Here is a 17,320-nt window from a genome sequence, read left to right on the forward strand (position 1 = left end):
ATCTCGTTTTACAAAAAATTTGCGTAGATCTCCATTTAACCGAGCAGAAAAGTAATACAGCCCAATCTGAAATTTGTCAATAAAAATATTACAATTTTTTTTTAGTATTTCTTAAATGAGTTATCACGTATAAAAAAGAAATACTTACAACTTAATCTTTAATGATTCCTGCCCATACGTTAAGCGCCCTTCGGTATTGAAAAGCACTTTGGCGCACGCCTCGTGGGTTCATATGAGCCCACAGTACAAAATTTTTTAAACAGTTTCGTCTGTCCACAAGATTCTATTAGGAAATTGTGAATTCCGCCGGCATTGCGCAAGGAAACCTACAAGTGTTCAACTTGTGATTATTTTTTTGTTAAAAAATAAATTTAAAAAATCCAAATATGTATACCTTTACAAAAAATTACACGGTCTCTTTCGTTTCACGGAACGGGTGCAACCCATCTTCCTCGATAACGCGGTGCACGAAAGATCGTGGTACATCGAGGGTATGCGCTATACGGTTTATACTATTCGAGACGTTCTCTTTGAACGCCTCTAAAATCTCTTTCTCAGTACGTACGTTTCGATGTACATTATAATCGTAATGTAGTGGATTTTTTCGGTATACGCCGAGATATTCCAATTCTCTCGCACGTCAAAGACGCCTAAAAATTTTTTTCGGTAACAATTATTAGTAATTAACTACTCGCAATTACTTCTATTTATCGAAATTAAATAACATATTGAATAACATTAAAAAACAAATTAAATTTGGGAATCTTTCTGCGTATACACGTACTGCTCTAGCTGCGCTTTCTCCAGCAATACCGTAACATATTAACATGTCGGTATATTCGATCGCCGTATAATTTATTTTGCAATGCGTATGTAACAAAAAGCTATCACCTTGCGTCGACTAGCCGAAGCAAGAACATCTTTGTTGCCGAGAGAGACGAAGTTCTCGATTTGCAATTGTTTTTTCTGGAGTTCCATGTGCTTGCTTTCGGCTAGTCGGCTAGTCGACGCACGGTGATAGCTAGCTTATTGTTAGATACGTATTGCAAAATGGTGAATTATACGGCCACTGAATATACCGACATGTTAATATGTTACGGTATTGCTGGCGAAAGCACAGCGAGAGCAGTGCGTGTATACGCAGAAAGATTTCCGAATCGACCGCGTCCGACAGTAAAAACTGTATCCAGGTAAATTATTTATTCAATATGTTATTTCATATCGATTAATAGAAGTAATTTCGAGTAGTGAATTACTAATTATTATTATCGAAAAAAATTTTTAGATGCCTTCGACGTGCAAGAGAATCAGGATATCTCGGCGTAGACCGAAGAAATCCTCTTCATTATGATTATGGTGTACGTCGAAACGCACACGCTGAAGAGGAAATATTAGAGGCGTTAGAGGAGAACCCCGCTAATAGTATACGGCGTATAGCGCGTACCCTCGGTGTGTCACGATCCTTCGTGCACCGAGTTATCAAGAAAAATGAACTGCATCCGTTCCACTATCAGCGGGTGCAGCATGTTCTTGAGCGGGACGAAAGAGACCGTGCTATTTTTTGCGAAGGTATGCATATTTGGATTAAAAAAATTTATTTAATTTACTTTCAGCAAAAAATAATTAGGAATAAACACTTGTAGGCTTCCTTGCCCAATGCCGGCGGAATCCAAATTTCCCCGCTCGAATCTTGTGGACAGATGAGGCCCTTTTTACGCCGAATGGCATATTTAATTCAAAAAATTTTATATTATGGGCTCATGATAATCCGCGGGCCGTGTGTCAAGGTGCGTTTCAGTACCGGTGGGCGTTAAATGTATGAGCAGGGATCATTGCAGATCGAGTTGTAAGTATTTTTTTATACGTAATCTCATTTAAGAAATATTGAAAAAAAATTGTAATATTTTTATTAATTTACAGATTGAGCCGTATTTCTTTCCCGCTCGATTAAACGGGGAAATTTATGCAAATTTTTTACAGAACGAGCTCCCCGTTCTGTTAGAAGATTTGCCGCTGCAAATGCGCGTCGATCTCATTTTGCAGCAAGACGGTGCCCCCCCTCATTTTTCTCGTCGCGCGCGGAACGTTTTAGATAACGTTTTCGCGGAGAGATGGATGGGGCGAGGGGGTCCAATTACGTGGCCAGCACGTTCGCCCGACATGAATGTGTTAGACTATTTCATCTGGGGCCACGTAAAAGCGCAGGTGGAGCACATGCGGGAACGTAACGTCAATGAAGTTCGCGACGCGATCATCGCGGCCTTCGGTGCAATTATCCCGCAAATGACACAAAGAGCGACGCAGCAAATTGTTCAAAGAGCTGAACTGTGCTTACAAACACAGGAGCGGTACTTTGAACAATTGCTGCGTTGAATTTTTTACAGTGGAATAGGCCTAATGGGGATACCACATTAAAAAAAACGCACTGAGCTATCTACCTCAAAAGGTAGTGCGGAAACGATAGCTGTGAACTCGCAAGTTGATCTTGTTCGCGTGTAATCGTTTTCTTCGCTCACGTGTGGTCACCTCGCCTTGCTCGCGCGTCGTTGTTTCATTTCGCTCGCGTATTGTCGCATCGCCTCGTTTGCGCGTTGTTTCCTCGTCTCGCTCGCGTATCGTCGCATCGCCTCGTTCGCGCGTTGTTTCCTTGTCTCGCTCGTGTATCGTCGCATCGTCTTGTTCGCGCGTTGTTTCCTTGTCTCGCTCGTGTATCGTCGCATCGTCTTGTTCACGCGTTTCCTCGTCTCGCTCGCGACATACTGACTCCGCCTATTCTCTTTACGCGATACTCGCCGTCGTCTATCGCGCGTTCGCTCACTCCGCGTTTCCTTGTCGCACTCGCGCATAAATAAAATATTTATTTTTTCGAAAACTATTACGAATTTTTTAAAACGGTAAAGGACATTTTGTTTTGTCTTGGCGAGTTCTACCTACTGTTAAAAAAAAGTGACGTTGGTCCGTGACACCCTGTATAATTAAAAACTAAACTTATAATCTAAAAACATAAAAATTAACTAAAACTTACAAACTAAAAAATATGTTTTTATCTTCTAATATAAAATAAAATTAAAAACTAAAAAAATTTTTACATATAAAAAAATTACAAAAAAAAAACGTTACATACAGTTACTCCCAAAAATATTCGGACACTAATAAAATTTTGCTATATAGTGATGTATCCGGATAACGTACAAAAGAAATTGACTGAATCATTTTTTTTACAAAACATTATATATTTCTCTTCAATGTTTTACATTTCTAGTCTAATAAATTTTTGTATTTAATGTTTAATAATAATATAAATGAAAATAAGTTTATTTGGTACCTTACAAAAGTATTCGGACAGTTTAAAAAATATTTTTTTATAAACTAAAGTTAACATTAATATTTGGTGGCATAGCCTTTTGTTTTAACACTTCTCTTAATCGTTTGGGCATATTTTTAATTATTATTTGTAAATAATTAACGCTAATTGTACGCCATTTTTCTATTAATCGCTCTTTTAATTCTTTTTTATTTAAAATTGGTGTTCTACGGATGTTACGATCGAGTTCTTCCCATAAATTTTCAATTGGATTTAAGTCCGGACATTGTGGTGGCGGATGTAACACTTTGGGACAGTTATATAACAAATATTCTTGTACAATTCTTGATTTATGTTTAGGGTCGTTATCTTGATAAAACTTAAAAGTCCTTCTAATATTTAAATTTTCTGCGGATTTTAACAAATTACTTTTTAAAATGTTTAAATATTTGTTTTTATCTAAAATATCACCGATAAAAACAAGCTCACCGACTCCAGAACTTGTTATACAGCCCCAAACCATTACACTGCCGCCACCGTGTTTGATAGTTGGTTTTAAATTTTTCGGATTGAATTGTTTATTTTTCTTGCGCCACACCGTTCTTCTTCCGTCACTTCCATACAGGTTAAATTTGCCGATGAAAGCAACGGAAAAGATACGCAACTTAACGCAAGAAGGATACGCAACGCAACGGAAAAAGATACGCAACGCGACGCGAGAAAGATATACGCACGGAACGCAAGAAAGATACGCAACGCACGCGATAGAACGCAGAAAAAATACTTTGGGCTGCCGGCACGCGGCGATACAATGCCCACCCCCGGTACCCCACCGAGAACGGATCGGATTCCGAACTTTCCTAACACGCGCGCAGGACGTGTCACGACACCCGCGAATTCCTGCTCGAAACTCCCCCTTTCACCCCGGGGCTCCACGCAACACGCACGCAAATACTCGCCGCACGCCGTCTTCAAGTGATGGCTGCGACTCGACGTCCCACGTCGTGATGAACACGGCACTCCGCCGATTACAGCTTTTTCCCTCGGTGGCTGAATATACCCGGAGAGCCGGTATGGTCCCACGGCGCGGCGGAATCCGTCGTCGCCGTCCTCAAATCTGCTCTGCTGTGGTACTTGCGCCGGCACCCCGTGCTGGTCACGTGATCGGTGGGTGATCGGCAACTCCTCGCCGAATCTCTCAAAAGAGCTGTAGCCCAGGATTGCCAGCCCCTGGCCGGAACCTGTTTATTAAAACATAATTACTTTTTCGGTACCGGGCGACTCCTGGCCCTTCGTCACGAAACGGCACTCACGGTACGGCACGTGATAACCGCGTGCTCAACAGCTCGCCGGTCGCTCTCCCTCGTCGTCAGTCCCGCCGGGCGGAAAGTTCATGTGAGACTCGCTCGGCGAAATCACTCAAGCCCTTCACGGGCGGAAAATTCATGGGAGAAGTCTTCCCTGTCGGCGACAGCCTCCGCACTACCTCGTCGTCGGTCCCGTCGGCAGAGTTCGGCACCTCGGTCTCCGTGCGACTAACTTGAGACTCGCGAACGGGCCCGTTGCCAGGCCAACCGCGCCGACGCAACACTTATTACGGTGTCGGTACCGCCAATTTTCGCAAGTCGGTAAATCGCCAGGTCGGTAAGCCGACACCGAAACCGCGAGATAACGCAGTTTTTCGTTACACAATACCCCCCTCCAGCGGTTGAGGTGGATGGTATAATTTTAGTTGTGACGGATGCCATTTGCTGGTTCGTCCTCCACGGCCTTCTTCCAGCTGGCAGGTGCCCCCTGGGCTAACGGAGGTAATCCTGAACGGTCTCACAAACTTGTGGAATAATTTGGAGGCCACCTTATCCCCCGAAGACGACAGATGATGAGCTCGACGAAGCACTAAGTCTCCAACCTTGAACGTTGGTTCTCGACGGCGCAAGTTATAGCGTGATCCTTGCTCCGTGCTGGCCTTCAACAAATGTTGCTCCACTAAGTGTTGCAACTCGGAGAGCTTGGACATTTGAATAGCCCATTCGTCGGTGCCTGCCTCCTGCGGATCTTCACGTTCGGTACTTGACGTGACTTCTCGACGATAAGAATTTACCGGTACCAATTCTCGGTCAAAATTAAGAAAGGCGGGAGAGTGCCTAGTGGAGCCATGCGCTACGCTATTCAATGCGAACTGCAATTCGCCGAGATACGCATCCTATTTCGCGTGGTCACTTTGGTCGAGATAGCTGATTATCAGCTGCCGAACATTCCTGTTCGCTCTTTCCGTGGGGTTCGCCTGCGAGTGATACAACGGCGTTGTCTCGTGCCGCATCCCACACGACTTAACTAATTGCTTTACAGCAGCGCTCACAAAATTCGTCGCGTTATCAGTTAACAATACGCCAAAACGGTTTAAAATAACGGTACGGAATTTAGACATAAGCACGGACGACGTGATACTTCGAACGGGTACTAACTCCACCCATTTTGTGAACAAATCTTCAATGACGAAGAGATACTTGTTGCCCTGGGAACTGCGTGGAAACGGTCCCATTACATCCGCTGATATTTTTTCCCATGGAGTAGAAAGGTACCGCGGGTACATTAAACCTTGCGGAGCTGTGTTGGGTGGCTTTACCCTTTGACAGACATCGCAGCCTCGCACGTAGCGCACTACGTCGTTATATAATCCTGGCCAATAGTAGAGGCGACCGATCCTCCAGTACGTCTTCGCCACTCCTAAGTGACCTGCCTGAAGATCGTCGTGGCCTTCTCTCAGAATGCGAGAGCGTAACTCCCACGGTACAACGAGCTTCCACTCTTCGCCTGGTTCCCTCAGCTCATCCTTGAGGTAAGAACAGCGTCGATAATAGAGTTGATCGTCCTCAATCTTCCAGTCGGGATGATCTTCCGGGCTGGTCCGTACACGATACGCTTTACGCCGATACCATTCGTTCTCTACTCGCGTAGAATTACATTGATCCAGCGCCTGTTCTGTTGGAGGAAGCCCCGGGGTAATCGCAGCGAGATCGATTTGACATGGTATACGCGGCAGGGCGTCCGCTACGCAATTCAGTTTGCCCTTACGGTATTCAACGGTAAACGAGTACGGTTGCAAACGCAAGACCCAGCGGGCTAAGCGACCTGTCGGGTTTTTCAAACTTAAAAGCCACTTAAAACAAGAGTGGTCGGTATGGACTACGAATTCGGTACCTTCGACATACTGTCGATTCTTTTCAATGCCATATATTATAGCGAGACACTCTTTCTCCGTCACCGAATAATTACGCTCCGCGCTTGACAAAGAACGTGAGCAATACGTGATTACTTTCTCCGCGCCATCCTGAAGTTGAACTAACGCTGCTCCGACACCGCAGTGACTCGCGTTACATTGCAAAACGAACGGGAGCTCGAAATTGGGACGAGCCAATACAGGGGCGGACGTCAGGGCCGCTTTTAACGTTCCGAAAGAGTTGACCTGCTCTTCCGACCACTTCCACTCCTGCTGTTTGCGCAACAGACGTGTGAGCGAAGCTACTACGGTAGAAAACTCCGGAATAAACCGGCGATACCAACCCGCCATACCAAGAAATCGACGAAGCTTAGCCACGTTCGTGGGAGCTGGATACGAAAGAACTGCCTCGACCTTCCCGCGATCCACGCTAATTCCTTCTTGGCTAACGCGATACCCAAGGTAACGCGCTTCCCGGCATCCGAATTCACATTTCTCCCAGTTCAGACGGAGCCCAGTCTCCTTTAGTCTACGAAATACCTTACGGAGAATTCTACAATGACTTTCTAAGTCTCCGGTACAAACTAAAATATCGTCCAAAAATACCACTACTTGTGGATACAAATAAAAAAAAACAGAGTCAGCAAGACGCTGAAACGTAGCCGGACTGTTGGTCAAGCCAAACGGCATAACCCGAAAACGAAATAAACCTCTACCCGGTACTACAAATGAAGTAATGTCGCGACTTTCCTCGTCCGCCAGAGGTACCTGAAGAAAAGCCTGTTTTAAATCTAACTTAGACAGATAGGCCGCCTGACGAAGGCTATCTAACAAAGTATTAATATTTGGCATAGGATAAGAATCCTTTTTCGTAATCGCGTTTACGCGCCTAAAATCTATACAAAAACGATAAGATTCCGCTTTGCGCACCATTACTACTGGAGAAGCCCACGCCGCATGGCTGGGTTCCACCAATTCCGTATTTAACATTTCGTCGAGTTGAGACTGCATCGCCTCTAATACCTTAGCCGAATAATTATACGCCCTTTGCTTCAGAGGGGTAGACGAACCGACGTCAATACGATGCGTTATTCTCGACGTTATTCCCGGAGAATCACGAAGACTCTCGCGTCCTTCCGACACGACGCTCTCTAACTTAGCTCTCTCGGAGGCCGATATTTCCTTTATACCGCTACAAATAGAGAATGAAGGAAAACCCTGCTCCAATGGAGGTGACTCAAAACGAAATCGACGAGTAGGATCGTCAGAAAAATAATACATATTACAGAGAGGGTCCGTAACGATACCAGTGCGCCTAATAAAATCTAAACCCGCTACAATAGGAAATGAAAGAGAATCCAGATAGAAAAATTTGTGTTCGAATTTTCTACCATTTAATACAAAACGGAAACGATACGAGAACGATATTGGCACTGTACGGCCATCCGCCATACGGGCGGTTTTGAGTTGCTCTTGACGAGGCTCATCAGTCTCCGGGTCCGGGGTTTTAATTCCAAGGAGGCTCAAACCAGCCTTCCCAATGAAAGTTAAAGAAGACCCTGTGTCATAAAGCGCGGGAACTATCCCTACCGCGGAAACTGAGGTTCCGGGCTTAACGAAACGAAACGATAAAGTCAAAATCCATAAACTACAATCTTCCTTAACCAAGGAATTACTTCTTGAAAATACTTGAGTGACGGGGACTAACCCGGATTCGCCACACAAAGACGTAACGATATGAGATATCCGTGTCTCGGACGCGACGTTGTCGGGAGTCCTAGACCGAATGCGTGACGGAACGCTACTGCCAATTTCTTCCCGCGAAGAATCTGACGACGATACGAAACGGAACGGTACTTCCGAAGAACTATCGGAATTAGAAACGGTATCTAAATTCGACGCCGAGACCGAAACGGAAGTCACCGGCGTGCTCATTTCTATATGGAGGTCGGTACGGGAAACAAGAGTCGGATCGACCTCTACGACCGACTCCCCTCCTCGTTTTTTGTACAGTCGGGACACGAAGAAACGTGGACGTCGCGGCGTCCGCAACGATAACAAAAGAGACGCGTTCGAGGAACTGAACACCGAGAGAAAACATGCGGTCCCCCGCAATTCCAACATTTTAAGGGAGACGAACTAGTCGACGTTGATGCCGATGTCGACGCAGATGCCTCCGGCGCGACTGTGCAACTCGTCGTCGGAGAAGCTTTATCGCGAGATGCGCTCGCGCGCGGCGTTTTGACCGTGGAGTAGGAGATTTCCGAGTCGAATTACTCGCGGAAACCGCGCTCGCAATACTGTTTAACGGAGAAGATTTCGGGACGGCCGGGGGGCCACGCACGCTCGGACTTCGTTCCGAAGAAAACTTAGGACGCGATTCCTTTACCGCAACAACACGATTCGAACCATCTGCCGCGAGCAGCTCCTCTTGTCGACAGAGGTCCGTTACAAATTGAATGAGATCCTCGTATTTCGGAATACTCTGACTCGGATGCTTTTGTTCGAATAAGCGTCGATTCGCCGCGTCTAAATGTCCTAGCGCTAACTGCAACTTCATAAAATCCAACGGGTTAGCTAACCGCAATGAACTAAAAGAATTCCAATTCGTCTGATGGACAGACAAGAAACGCCTCAGTTCCGGCAAGGAAGGATCCCGAACCGGTTTGAACTCGAGAATTTTACTAACGAAATGACTAGCAAGACGACGCTGATTGTTATACCGCATCTTGAGAGCTTCCCTAGCCAAAGGGTATCCGGAATCATCTAGCGGAAAGCCTGATATCACGGCGAGAGCCTCTCCTTTCAAGCTCGATTTCAGATACTGAAGTTTTTGTACGGCACTGAGCCTCCTCTCGTTGTGGACCAACGAGTCAAACAACGACGCGAACTCCAACCATTCGTCCGTTTTCCCTGAAAACGACGGGAGCGGTATGCGCGGGAGCTGAGGCGCGTGAGGGCTCACAGATTGTTCGGTAGGCGCGGATTCCGTCGGAGCGCGAGTGTGCTGTCTTAAATTGAGATAGGTGGACGTGATCGTGTCAATCAAATCCACGAAAGCGATCGTCGGTTTGTCCACATCTATTTGATGCTGAGAATCACCTACGTCGGCGTTGTACTCCCGAATTTTCTGATTAAGTACGTCCAACCTCGCCTCGATTTTCTTTAACCTCTCATACCGGGGTGTGAGAGAACTTACATTTGCGACGGTCGCGGATCTAAACTTATTATATGTGTCCGTCACAATTTCAAAAAGCATTTCCCGCTCCGACAGTAATATTCTACTGCGTCTCAGAACAGGAGACGAAACCGCGGGAGACTCCGGTTCTACCACCGCCGGAAAAGACATTTTAATACCCGTGTATTAACGCAAATACTTGAAATTTTAACTTTACGGAACGATATTTTAATTTACGTTGGGCGCCATTTTCTTTGTGCTAAATTTATTTATTTAATAAATTGGAAAAACAAAAAAACAAAATTTCAAAACCATAAATTGCTCTTTATCAAAGTCGGGGATGAACCTGCGACTCTGCCAGGAACGCAATGAACAAAAAATTTTTACACCGGCTATAATTCAGCACACAAGATGAGGTGGACGAATTTGCACGAACGACCAGTTAAACACGATGTTTTTGTACACCGCCGGATTTCACGATACATTTTGCAATCCGCTCTTGAACATACTCTGATTAAATAATCCCGGCCACTCATTGGTGATGATGATGGTAAACAATGTTTAAAATATTTTTAAAGATGAAAAAAACAACAAGAGCACAAAAGAACAACAAGAGTACTAAAGAACAACAAAAAAGCAAAAACAACAAAGAGCAAAAATTCAAAAAACAACAAAGAGCATATAATAAAAACAACAGGAACAATAATAAAACAACATTAGCATTTAAAAACAATATTAGCGATTTCATCCGTAGAGTCTACACTCTTCGACTGACGAGTGAACAGTGAGAAAAAATTACGTGCTGCGTTTCTATCTCCGCTTCCATAAGTGTGTTCGTAAAGGCACTCATGATTAGAAGCGGATATACATATGAACGAACCTAAGGTCCTTTTTTAACACCCTTTTTTACACACAGCACATAACGATATTGTTTTTTCACTGTGTTCGCGGTGCAACTGATTCAGTCGGCGTTTTATCCCATTAAAATTTTTTTTGCAATACCTATTTGTATAAATAATGTAGATACATCTATCATAGGCACGTTTTCTGTTTGTCCGCCTCTGAGGTATGAAACAAGTGCAACATTGTCACTGAGAACATCATTGATAATGATCCATCCCCGCGTTTTTTCCATGATGATTTTTGCGTGCACAACCTCCTGCTCCGTCCATATCTGAGCTCGCAGAGGCAAGATTCCATTTAAAACACATGGTATTGCCAGTCACCTCATTTCGTGGAATTGGCTCTCTAGTCGTAAACATTCATGCGGCATTCTTTCAGTTGTGCGAGCCCAGTCGCGAAGATTTACAGTAATCGAAGTAGCACCGACGTACTCGATGATCCCTCTTTGCCATTTTGTACCTTCGCGGATGGCAACGAGAGTTCCTATTATTATTTCATTCGGTGACAGTATCAGTTGAGGTGCTGCAAATCTCATACGTAAGGCCATTCGTTCCATCATCTCCTTATGAGCTGCTTCGTCGTTGATTAATTTCACCCAAAACATTGTTGATGATTGTACGCGTACCACGCGTACCTCAATCGGCCAAGTGGACAGTTGTCTTCGTCGATGTTGGAAATCATCTAAAAAAAGAAATTAAAAAATTAAAAAAGTATAAAATTATAAATTTTTTATGTATTAAATGGTTTTTAAAAAATATAAAAAAATATTTAAGAATATATAAGAATATATACTTACAATTTTTGGTGACAAACGATGACGATCAATTACTGATGAGTGGTTGCAAGGAACTGACTGCTCGACGGTTGAAAGATTCATTTTGATCCAAATTGTTTTCATGTTTATAGAGATAAAAATTATCATTCTCGTTCTCACTCACTTTGCCCTCGTAAACATATGTGCACTCGCTTCAACCCTCATTTATAAAATAGACTACGCAGAGAACAAAGGCTGTGTGGCTAAACGCAAAGACTCTGCAAAACAGAGGGTAGTTGCTATTCGATGGGTGTACATTTCTTTTGTCGGAAAGAAATAAGTCAACGTTTTTAATTCCGAGAAGTAAAAGTTTGTAAAATAATTTTAGACGAGGGTAACCGAATTTTTTATCTGAAAGAGATAAGCTAACGGTTTTTTACTAACGGTTTTTTACTAACGGTTTTAAATACCGTGAATATTAGTAAATGACTCAATATAATTTGAGAGAGGGTAAGAAATGAAATCACATGATTAATTGGTAGTAGGGGGTAGGATATAACGCACTCGTTATACCTCTTTTGTCACAATGCGTGAATCTCATTAGTGATTGAGCGATCGACGACTACGTACGAAATGAACAACGAAGAAATCGAAGTTGATGAAGAAATCGATGAGATTCATTCCTTGTCGGAGGATAGTGCCTGCAACACCGACGACGACGAAACGGTTGAAAATACTACGCGGAAAACGGTCAATTTGCGGAATTTAAGCGCCATTACTCCGCGTACGAAATTTTGTGCTATATATTTTTTTTTACGGTGACGAGCGAGGATACAACGTGTGCGCTTCTTGTTTGATATCGATGCAATACGATTTCTATGACCCCATCTTCAAGATTCGCAAACACGTTGTAGGATCCTATGACAGTCTCTACGGTACGTGGTGCTCGAATTGCAAAGCCGCAACGTTTGTTATAATCTCGTGTAATATGTGCCCGGTGTGCACAACTGCGTGAGCGAGCAATGTACTTCGATTCTACATTCGCGTTAATTGCTAATGTAGGTTTTTTTATTTTGTTGTATTTATCGCTAATGTTATCTTGCTTATGTCGTTGTTTTTTGTTGTATCTAGCGCTAAAGTTGTTGTTTTGTTGTATTTATTGCTAATGCCGTATTTATCGCTAATGTCGTTGTCTTTGTCGTACTTATTGCTACTGTTGTTGTCTTTCAACTTTTGAGTGCGCGAGACGTGTGATAAACATAAAAAATGGATCGAAGTTTCCTCGAGGAAGAGCGTCAACTCTTGTTGCAGGCTAACAACGTGACTACCTTGGTAGAATTTTTCACTTGGGCTGAAAATCGCGACGAGCTAGTAAATCAGCTCGAGGAACGTAGCCGCGCTACGTTCCTACGCGCGCTATATATCGGGTGCGCGCAATCCACGGTGGCGAGTATCGCGCGACTCCTGGGTGCCAAAAAACATTTATACGGACGTTATGTGCACCAGGGTGGTGAGTACGCGAGCACTAGTGCTGCCGACGGTGATGGTGACAAAAAGACTAATGAACTCGATTGGCGTGAGATCGAGACCGCGTTCAAAAGTCATATCGCAACGGGTGTGGTGATAAACACAAACTATATCGATCCGCTGTGATTCCTGGAGGACGCCGGTAACGTGGTATACGAGCGCATACGAGACATCGTGCTTAAAAACAATTGTGTAAAAGTGAATACTGCGTTCAACGGTGAGTTTATGGCCGGGGACAAACGCGCCAACAAAAGTATAACCACGAAAAACTGTGAGATTATTCGAGAAACGGATGTGCGCGAATGGTACCGGCTACACGTTGTCGAACCCACGCTGGCTTCTCTCGAGGAGTTTCAGGAGCGTGACAGCGGATGAGCGTTGTCGCGAATTTTGAATTTGATAATCAACGTAAATAAGTACAATCCGATGCGCGCGGGATGCTACGTTACATTGCCACGGAAGTTAGCCGCTAAAAAAGCAGTGATATGTGTAAAGTCGATGGACGACAAGTGTCTCGTGTGGTCGCTAGTGGCGGCTCTGTATCCCGCGAAGCAGAACGTGAATCGGGAATCGTCGTACCCGCATTACACAACGGTGTTGAACGTCGAGGGTGTACAGTTTTCCGCGACTCTTAAAGACGTTGCAAGACTCGAACGATTAAACGATATCTCGATCAATGTGTACGCCACTGAGAGATGCGGAAAAGAAATTAACGTTCTACCTGTACACCTCACTAACGAGAAGAAAGAGAAACACGTAAATTTATTGTACGTACAACGCGACGACGACAACGATGAACAGGAAGTAGAACACTTTGCGTGTATCAGTAATCTGTCACGCCTCGTCAGCTCACAACTAAGCGGACGCGAGCATCGTAAATACATTTGTGATCGGTACGTATAGTTTTGAATATTTTATTGATTTTTTTTCTTTTTAAATATATTTTTTTAAAAATATTTTATTTTAGGTGTCTTCATTACTTCAGTTCGAGCGAGAAATTTAAGGTTTATATCGTGGATTGTGGAACTTTAAACAACTGCGCTATACGACTACCTAACGAGGACGACAAATGGCTCAGCTTTTCCAACCACGACAACAAGGAGCGCGTACCGTTCATCGTATACGCCGATCTGGAGTGCGTGCTGCGAAAAATCGATCCACCATCGTCGCCGGAGCAAACGACGTTTAACTACCAACGTCATGAAGTATTCAGCGTGGGATACTACGTGCGATGCTCGTTCGACGAGTCGCTGTCAAGATATGAATATTATCGCGGACTCGATTGCATCGAGTGGTTCGTTGAGCAGTTAGTGAAACTGGCCCATCGCGTAGAAACTATAATATTGAAAACCGTCCCAATGGAGACTTTGTCGAATGCGCAGCGCGAGGAACATGAGAACGCGACAGTATGCCACGTGTGTGAAAGTCCGTTTGCGGTGGACGAGAAGCGTGTGCGCGATCATTGCCATATGACCGGTCGGTATAGAGGTCCCGCGCACTCAAAATGTAACTTGCAATACCGCGACACGCGTTACATCCCCGTCGTGTTTCATAATTTGTCAGGCTACGACGCACACTTTGTCATAAAGGAAATCACCACGGCGTATGAGGGTAAAGTCGATTTGTTGCCGATAACGAAGGAGAAATACATCTCTTTTACAAAACACGTAAACGATACAGCTAAGGGACAGGACTTGCGAACTGCGATAAAATTGCGCTTCATAGATTCGAACAAATTTTTGAACGTTAGCCTCGACAAATTATCGTCTTTACTCATTAAGGATAAAATGCGAATTTTGCGCGGTAAATTTGCAAAAATTTTAGAGGAAAATTTTGATCTCTTGACACGAAAAGGTATATTTCCGTACGAGTACGTCGACAGCGTCGAAAAATTGGATGAGTCGAGCCTACCGTCGCGCGAATCGTTCTTCAGCTCGCTGACTGGTGACACGGTGAGTGAGACAGATTACGCGCACGCCGAGACCGTATGGCAGCAATTCTCTATTCAAACTCTAGGCGAGTACAGCAATCTGTACCTCAAAACCGATGTACTGTTACTGGCTGACGTATTTGAAAATTTTCGCGATAGATGCGTCGAGAGTAACGGACTCGATCCCGCGCACTACTACACCTTGCTCGGTTTCACGTGGGACGCGATGCTCAAGCATACGCGTATTAATTTTGAACTGTTGACTGACATCGATATGGTGATGTTCGTCGAACGCGGTATACGCGGAGGTCTCAGTCAATGCTCCAACAGATACGCGCGAGCTAATAACAGATACATGCGGCCGGGGTACGACTCGTTGAAACCTTCGTCGTACATCGTGTATTACGATGTAAACAACTTGTACGGTTGGGCTATGTGTCAGCCGTTACCGTACGCGGATTTTGAATGGGTCAACGACGAAGATCTCGCGAACTTCGACGTAGACGCGATCGCCGTGGACTCACCTACGGATTATATCCTTGAGGTGGATCTCGAGTATCCTGCAAGCGTGCACGACATGCACCCCGATCTGCCGTTCTGTCCCACACGAGAGAAACCACCGGGGGCGAAACATGATAAAAAAACTTTTGGCTACGCTGTACCATAAGAAGCGATACGTCATACACTATTGCAATCTGCAGCTGTGCACGCGTCACGGTCTTCTCGTCACCAAGATTTACCGCGCGCTGCGATTCACTCAGTCAGCATGGTTGCGCGATTACATCGAGCACAGCACGCGACATCGAACTCGCGCGACCAATGATTTCGAGAAAAATTTGTTAAAACTTATGAACAATGCGGTGTTTGGTAAAACGATGGAGAACGTACGAAATCGCGTCGACGTTCGATTGCTCTCGCAGTGGGACGGTCGGTACGGTGTGGAAGCGATGATCGCCAAACCTAATTTTCACAGCAGAAGTGTATTCGCGGAAAATTTGGTGGCTGTGGAATTGCGTAAACTCGAGGTGAAATTCGCTAAGCCGATATACTATGGTATGTCCATACTCGACATATCTAAGGTGTGTTTGTACGAGTTTCATCACGAGTACATGTTACCAACTTTTGGAGACAAATGTAGCGTCATGTATACCGACACGGACAGTCTCGTGTACAGCGTCCAGTGTGACGATGTATACGAGATGATGAAGCGTGATATCGCTCGGTTCGACACGAGCGACTATCCACCTGATAACGCGTACGGTATGCCTCTCGCGAACAAAAAAATACCGGGTTTAATGAAGGATGAGTGCAACGGTGCGATTGTTACAGAGTTTGTAGGACTCAGCGAAAATGTACGCGATCAAGGTGGACGGTAAAAGTGACACTAAAAAAGCAAAAGGTGTAAAGAGTGGAGTCGTGGCGTGAACTATAACGTTCGACGATTATGTCAAGTGTCTCGAGAATGAGATCGCTATGACTCGCGACCAATCGTGCGTAAGATCGAAATTGCATCAAGTGTACACCGTGTAGACGCTTATTCGATTACAGAGCGCAGGAGGAGGTTTCGCTGGCGAGGTCTTGAAATTATCTTCGACAAATTCCTTTCTTTAACGATAGTCGGTGGTTTATTATGTACACTATATACAAATTTTTTTTAGTATTAAATTATGCGCCTTGCGGCGCCGGGCTTTGCCCGTACAAAAATCGGTTTTAAAGCCTCTCGCGATATGTGATGTGCGGCGCGATAATTGTGACGCTTATCGGGCCCCACTTTTCGTCGCCGGGGTATTGAATCGGCTCTTCGATCTCGTCCTCCGACGTGGTAGCCCAAGGGTCGGTCTGCACCCCTTTTTCGTTTGTAGTTGACGCGTGGTCAAAGAGGTGCTTCTCCGTCTGTGTCGCCGCGTTTTCTCCTATGCCGGTTATTAGCTTGGGCGACGGTTTTGGTCAGCTCAGCGAGGTATCCCTCCAGATGCGTTGATCGTGCGGGCCTCTCAGGAATATTTTTGGTGGCCGCGTTAATTGCGGTGGCTCTAGCTCGATCTCGTGGAGGATCCACGGCCGTAGTACGAAGCCAGTTATGTGTTTGGGCCTCGGTGACGGTGCTGGTCTCGTCGTAACGCTTTTTAATATTCCTGGAGTCCCCGGCGGGAATATCACTTCCTCGCGGATCCGCGGTAAATTATTGTTTTCGTCCCTCTCGTCCGGTTTATCGTTGTCGTCGGGACTCGGCGGGACGTACTTTGGTGTTTTTGGTAGTCACCGGCCTCTCCGCGTTCGTTTTGGCGGCATCCGTTTCTGGAACTCTATTCTTTTTACGTGGCTTCCGCTAATGTGCCTTTTATCTCGCACTAAGAGCGTACTTTTACAAAAAGAGACGAATTCGCTTTTTTCGTATCGCTCTTGTCGATCCTGGCCTTTTTATTTTCGCTTTTGTCCTTTTTTACTCGCGGGTTGTTAGTTATTTATCTGCGGCTCCTAGTGGTTGTTATTATCGTTAATCT

General features: G+C 44.8%; 1 protein-coding gene across 1 annotated transcript; it reads left to right on the plus strand.

The window, feature by feature from the left end:
* Window positions 1-12,625: 12,625 nt before the first annotated feature.
* LOC139112487 (uncharacterized) lies at window positions 12,626-15,483 on the plus strand. The gene is made up of 3 exons (XM_070673533.1): window positions 12,626-13,008; window positions 13,854-15,093; window positions 15,259-15,483. Exons 1-3 carry the CDS (start codon window positions 12,626-12,628, stop codon window positions 15,481-15,483), a joined length of 1,848 nt encoding a protein of 615 aa, XP_070529634.1.
* The last annotated feature ends 1,837 nt before the right edge of the window (window positions 15,484-17,320 follow it).

This window comes from Cardiocondyla obscurior, linkage group LG29, assembly GCF_019399895.1.
Source record: "Cardiocondyla obscurior isolate alpha-2009 linkage group LG29, Cobs3.1, whole genome shotgun sequence".
Lineage (NCBI taxonomy): Eukaryota > Metazoa > Arthropoda > Insecta > Hymenoptera > Formicidae > Cardiocondyla > Cardiocondyla obscurior.

Bases quoted from the DNA above. Each gene is read 5' to 3' on its own strand.
- LOC139112487 (XM_070673533.1), top strand. From the start codon at position 12,626: ATGGATCGAAGTTTCCTCGAGGAAGAGCGTCAACTCTTGTTGCAGGCT. The intron at 13,009-13,853 runs GTGATTCCTGGA...ATTTTATTTTAG, and splicing joins ACAAACTATATCGATCCGCT to GTGTCTTCATTACTTCAGTT. The intron at 15,094-15,258 runs GTGATGTTCGTC...GCTATGTGTCAG, and splicing joins TGTTGACTGACATCGATATG to CCGTTACCGTACGCGGATTT.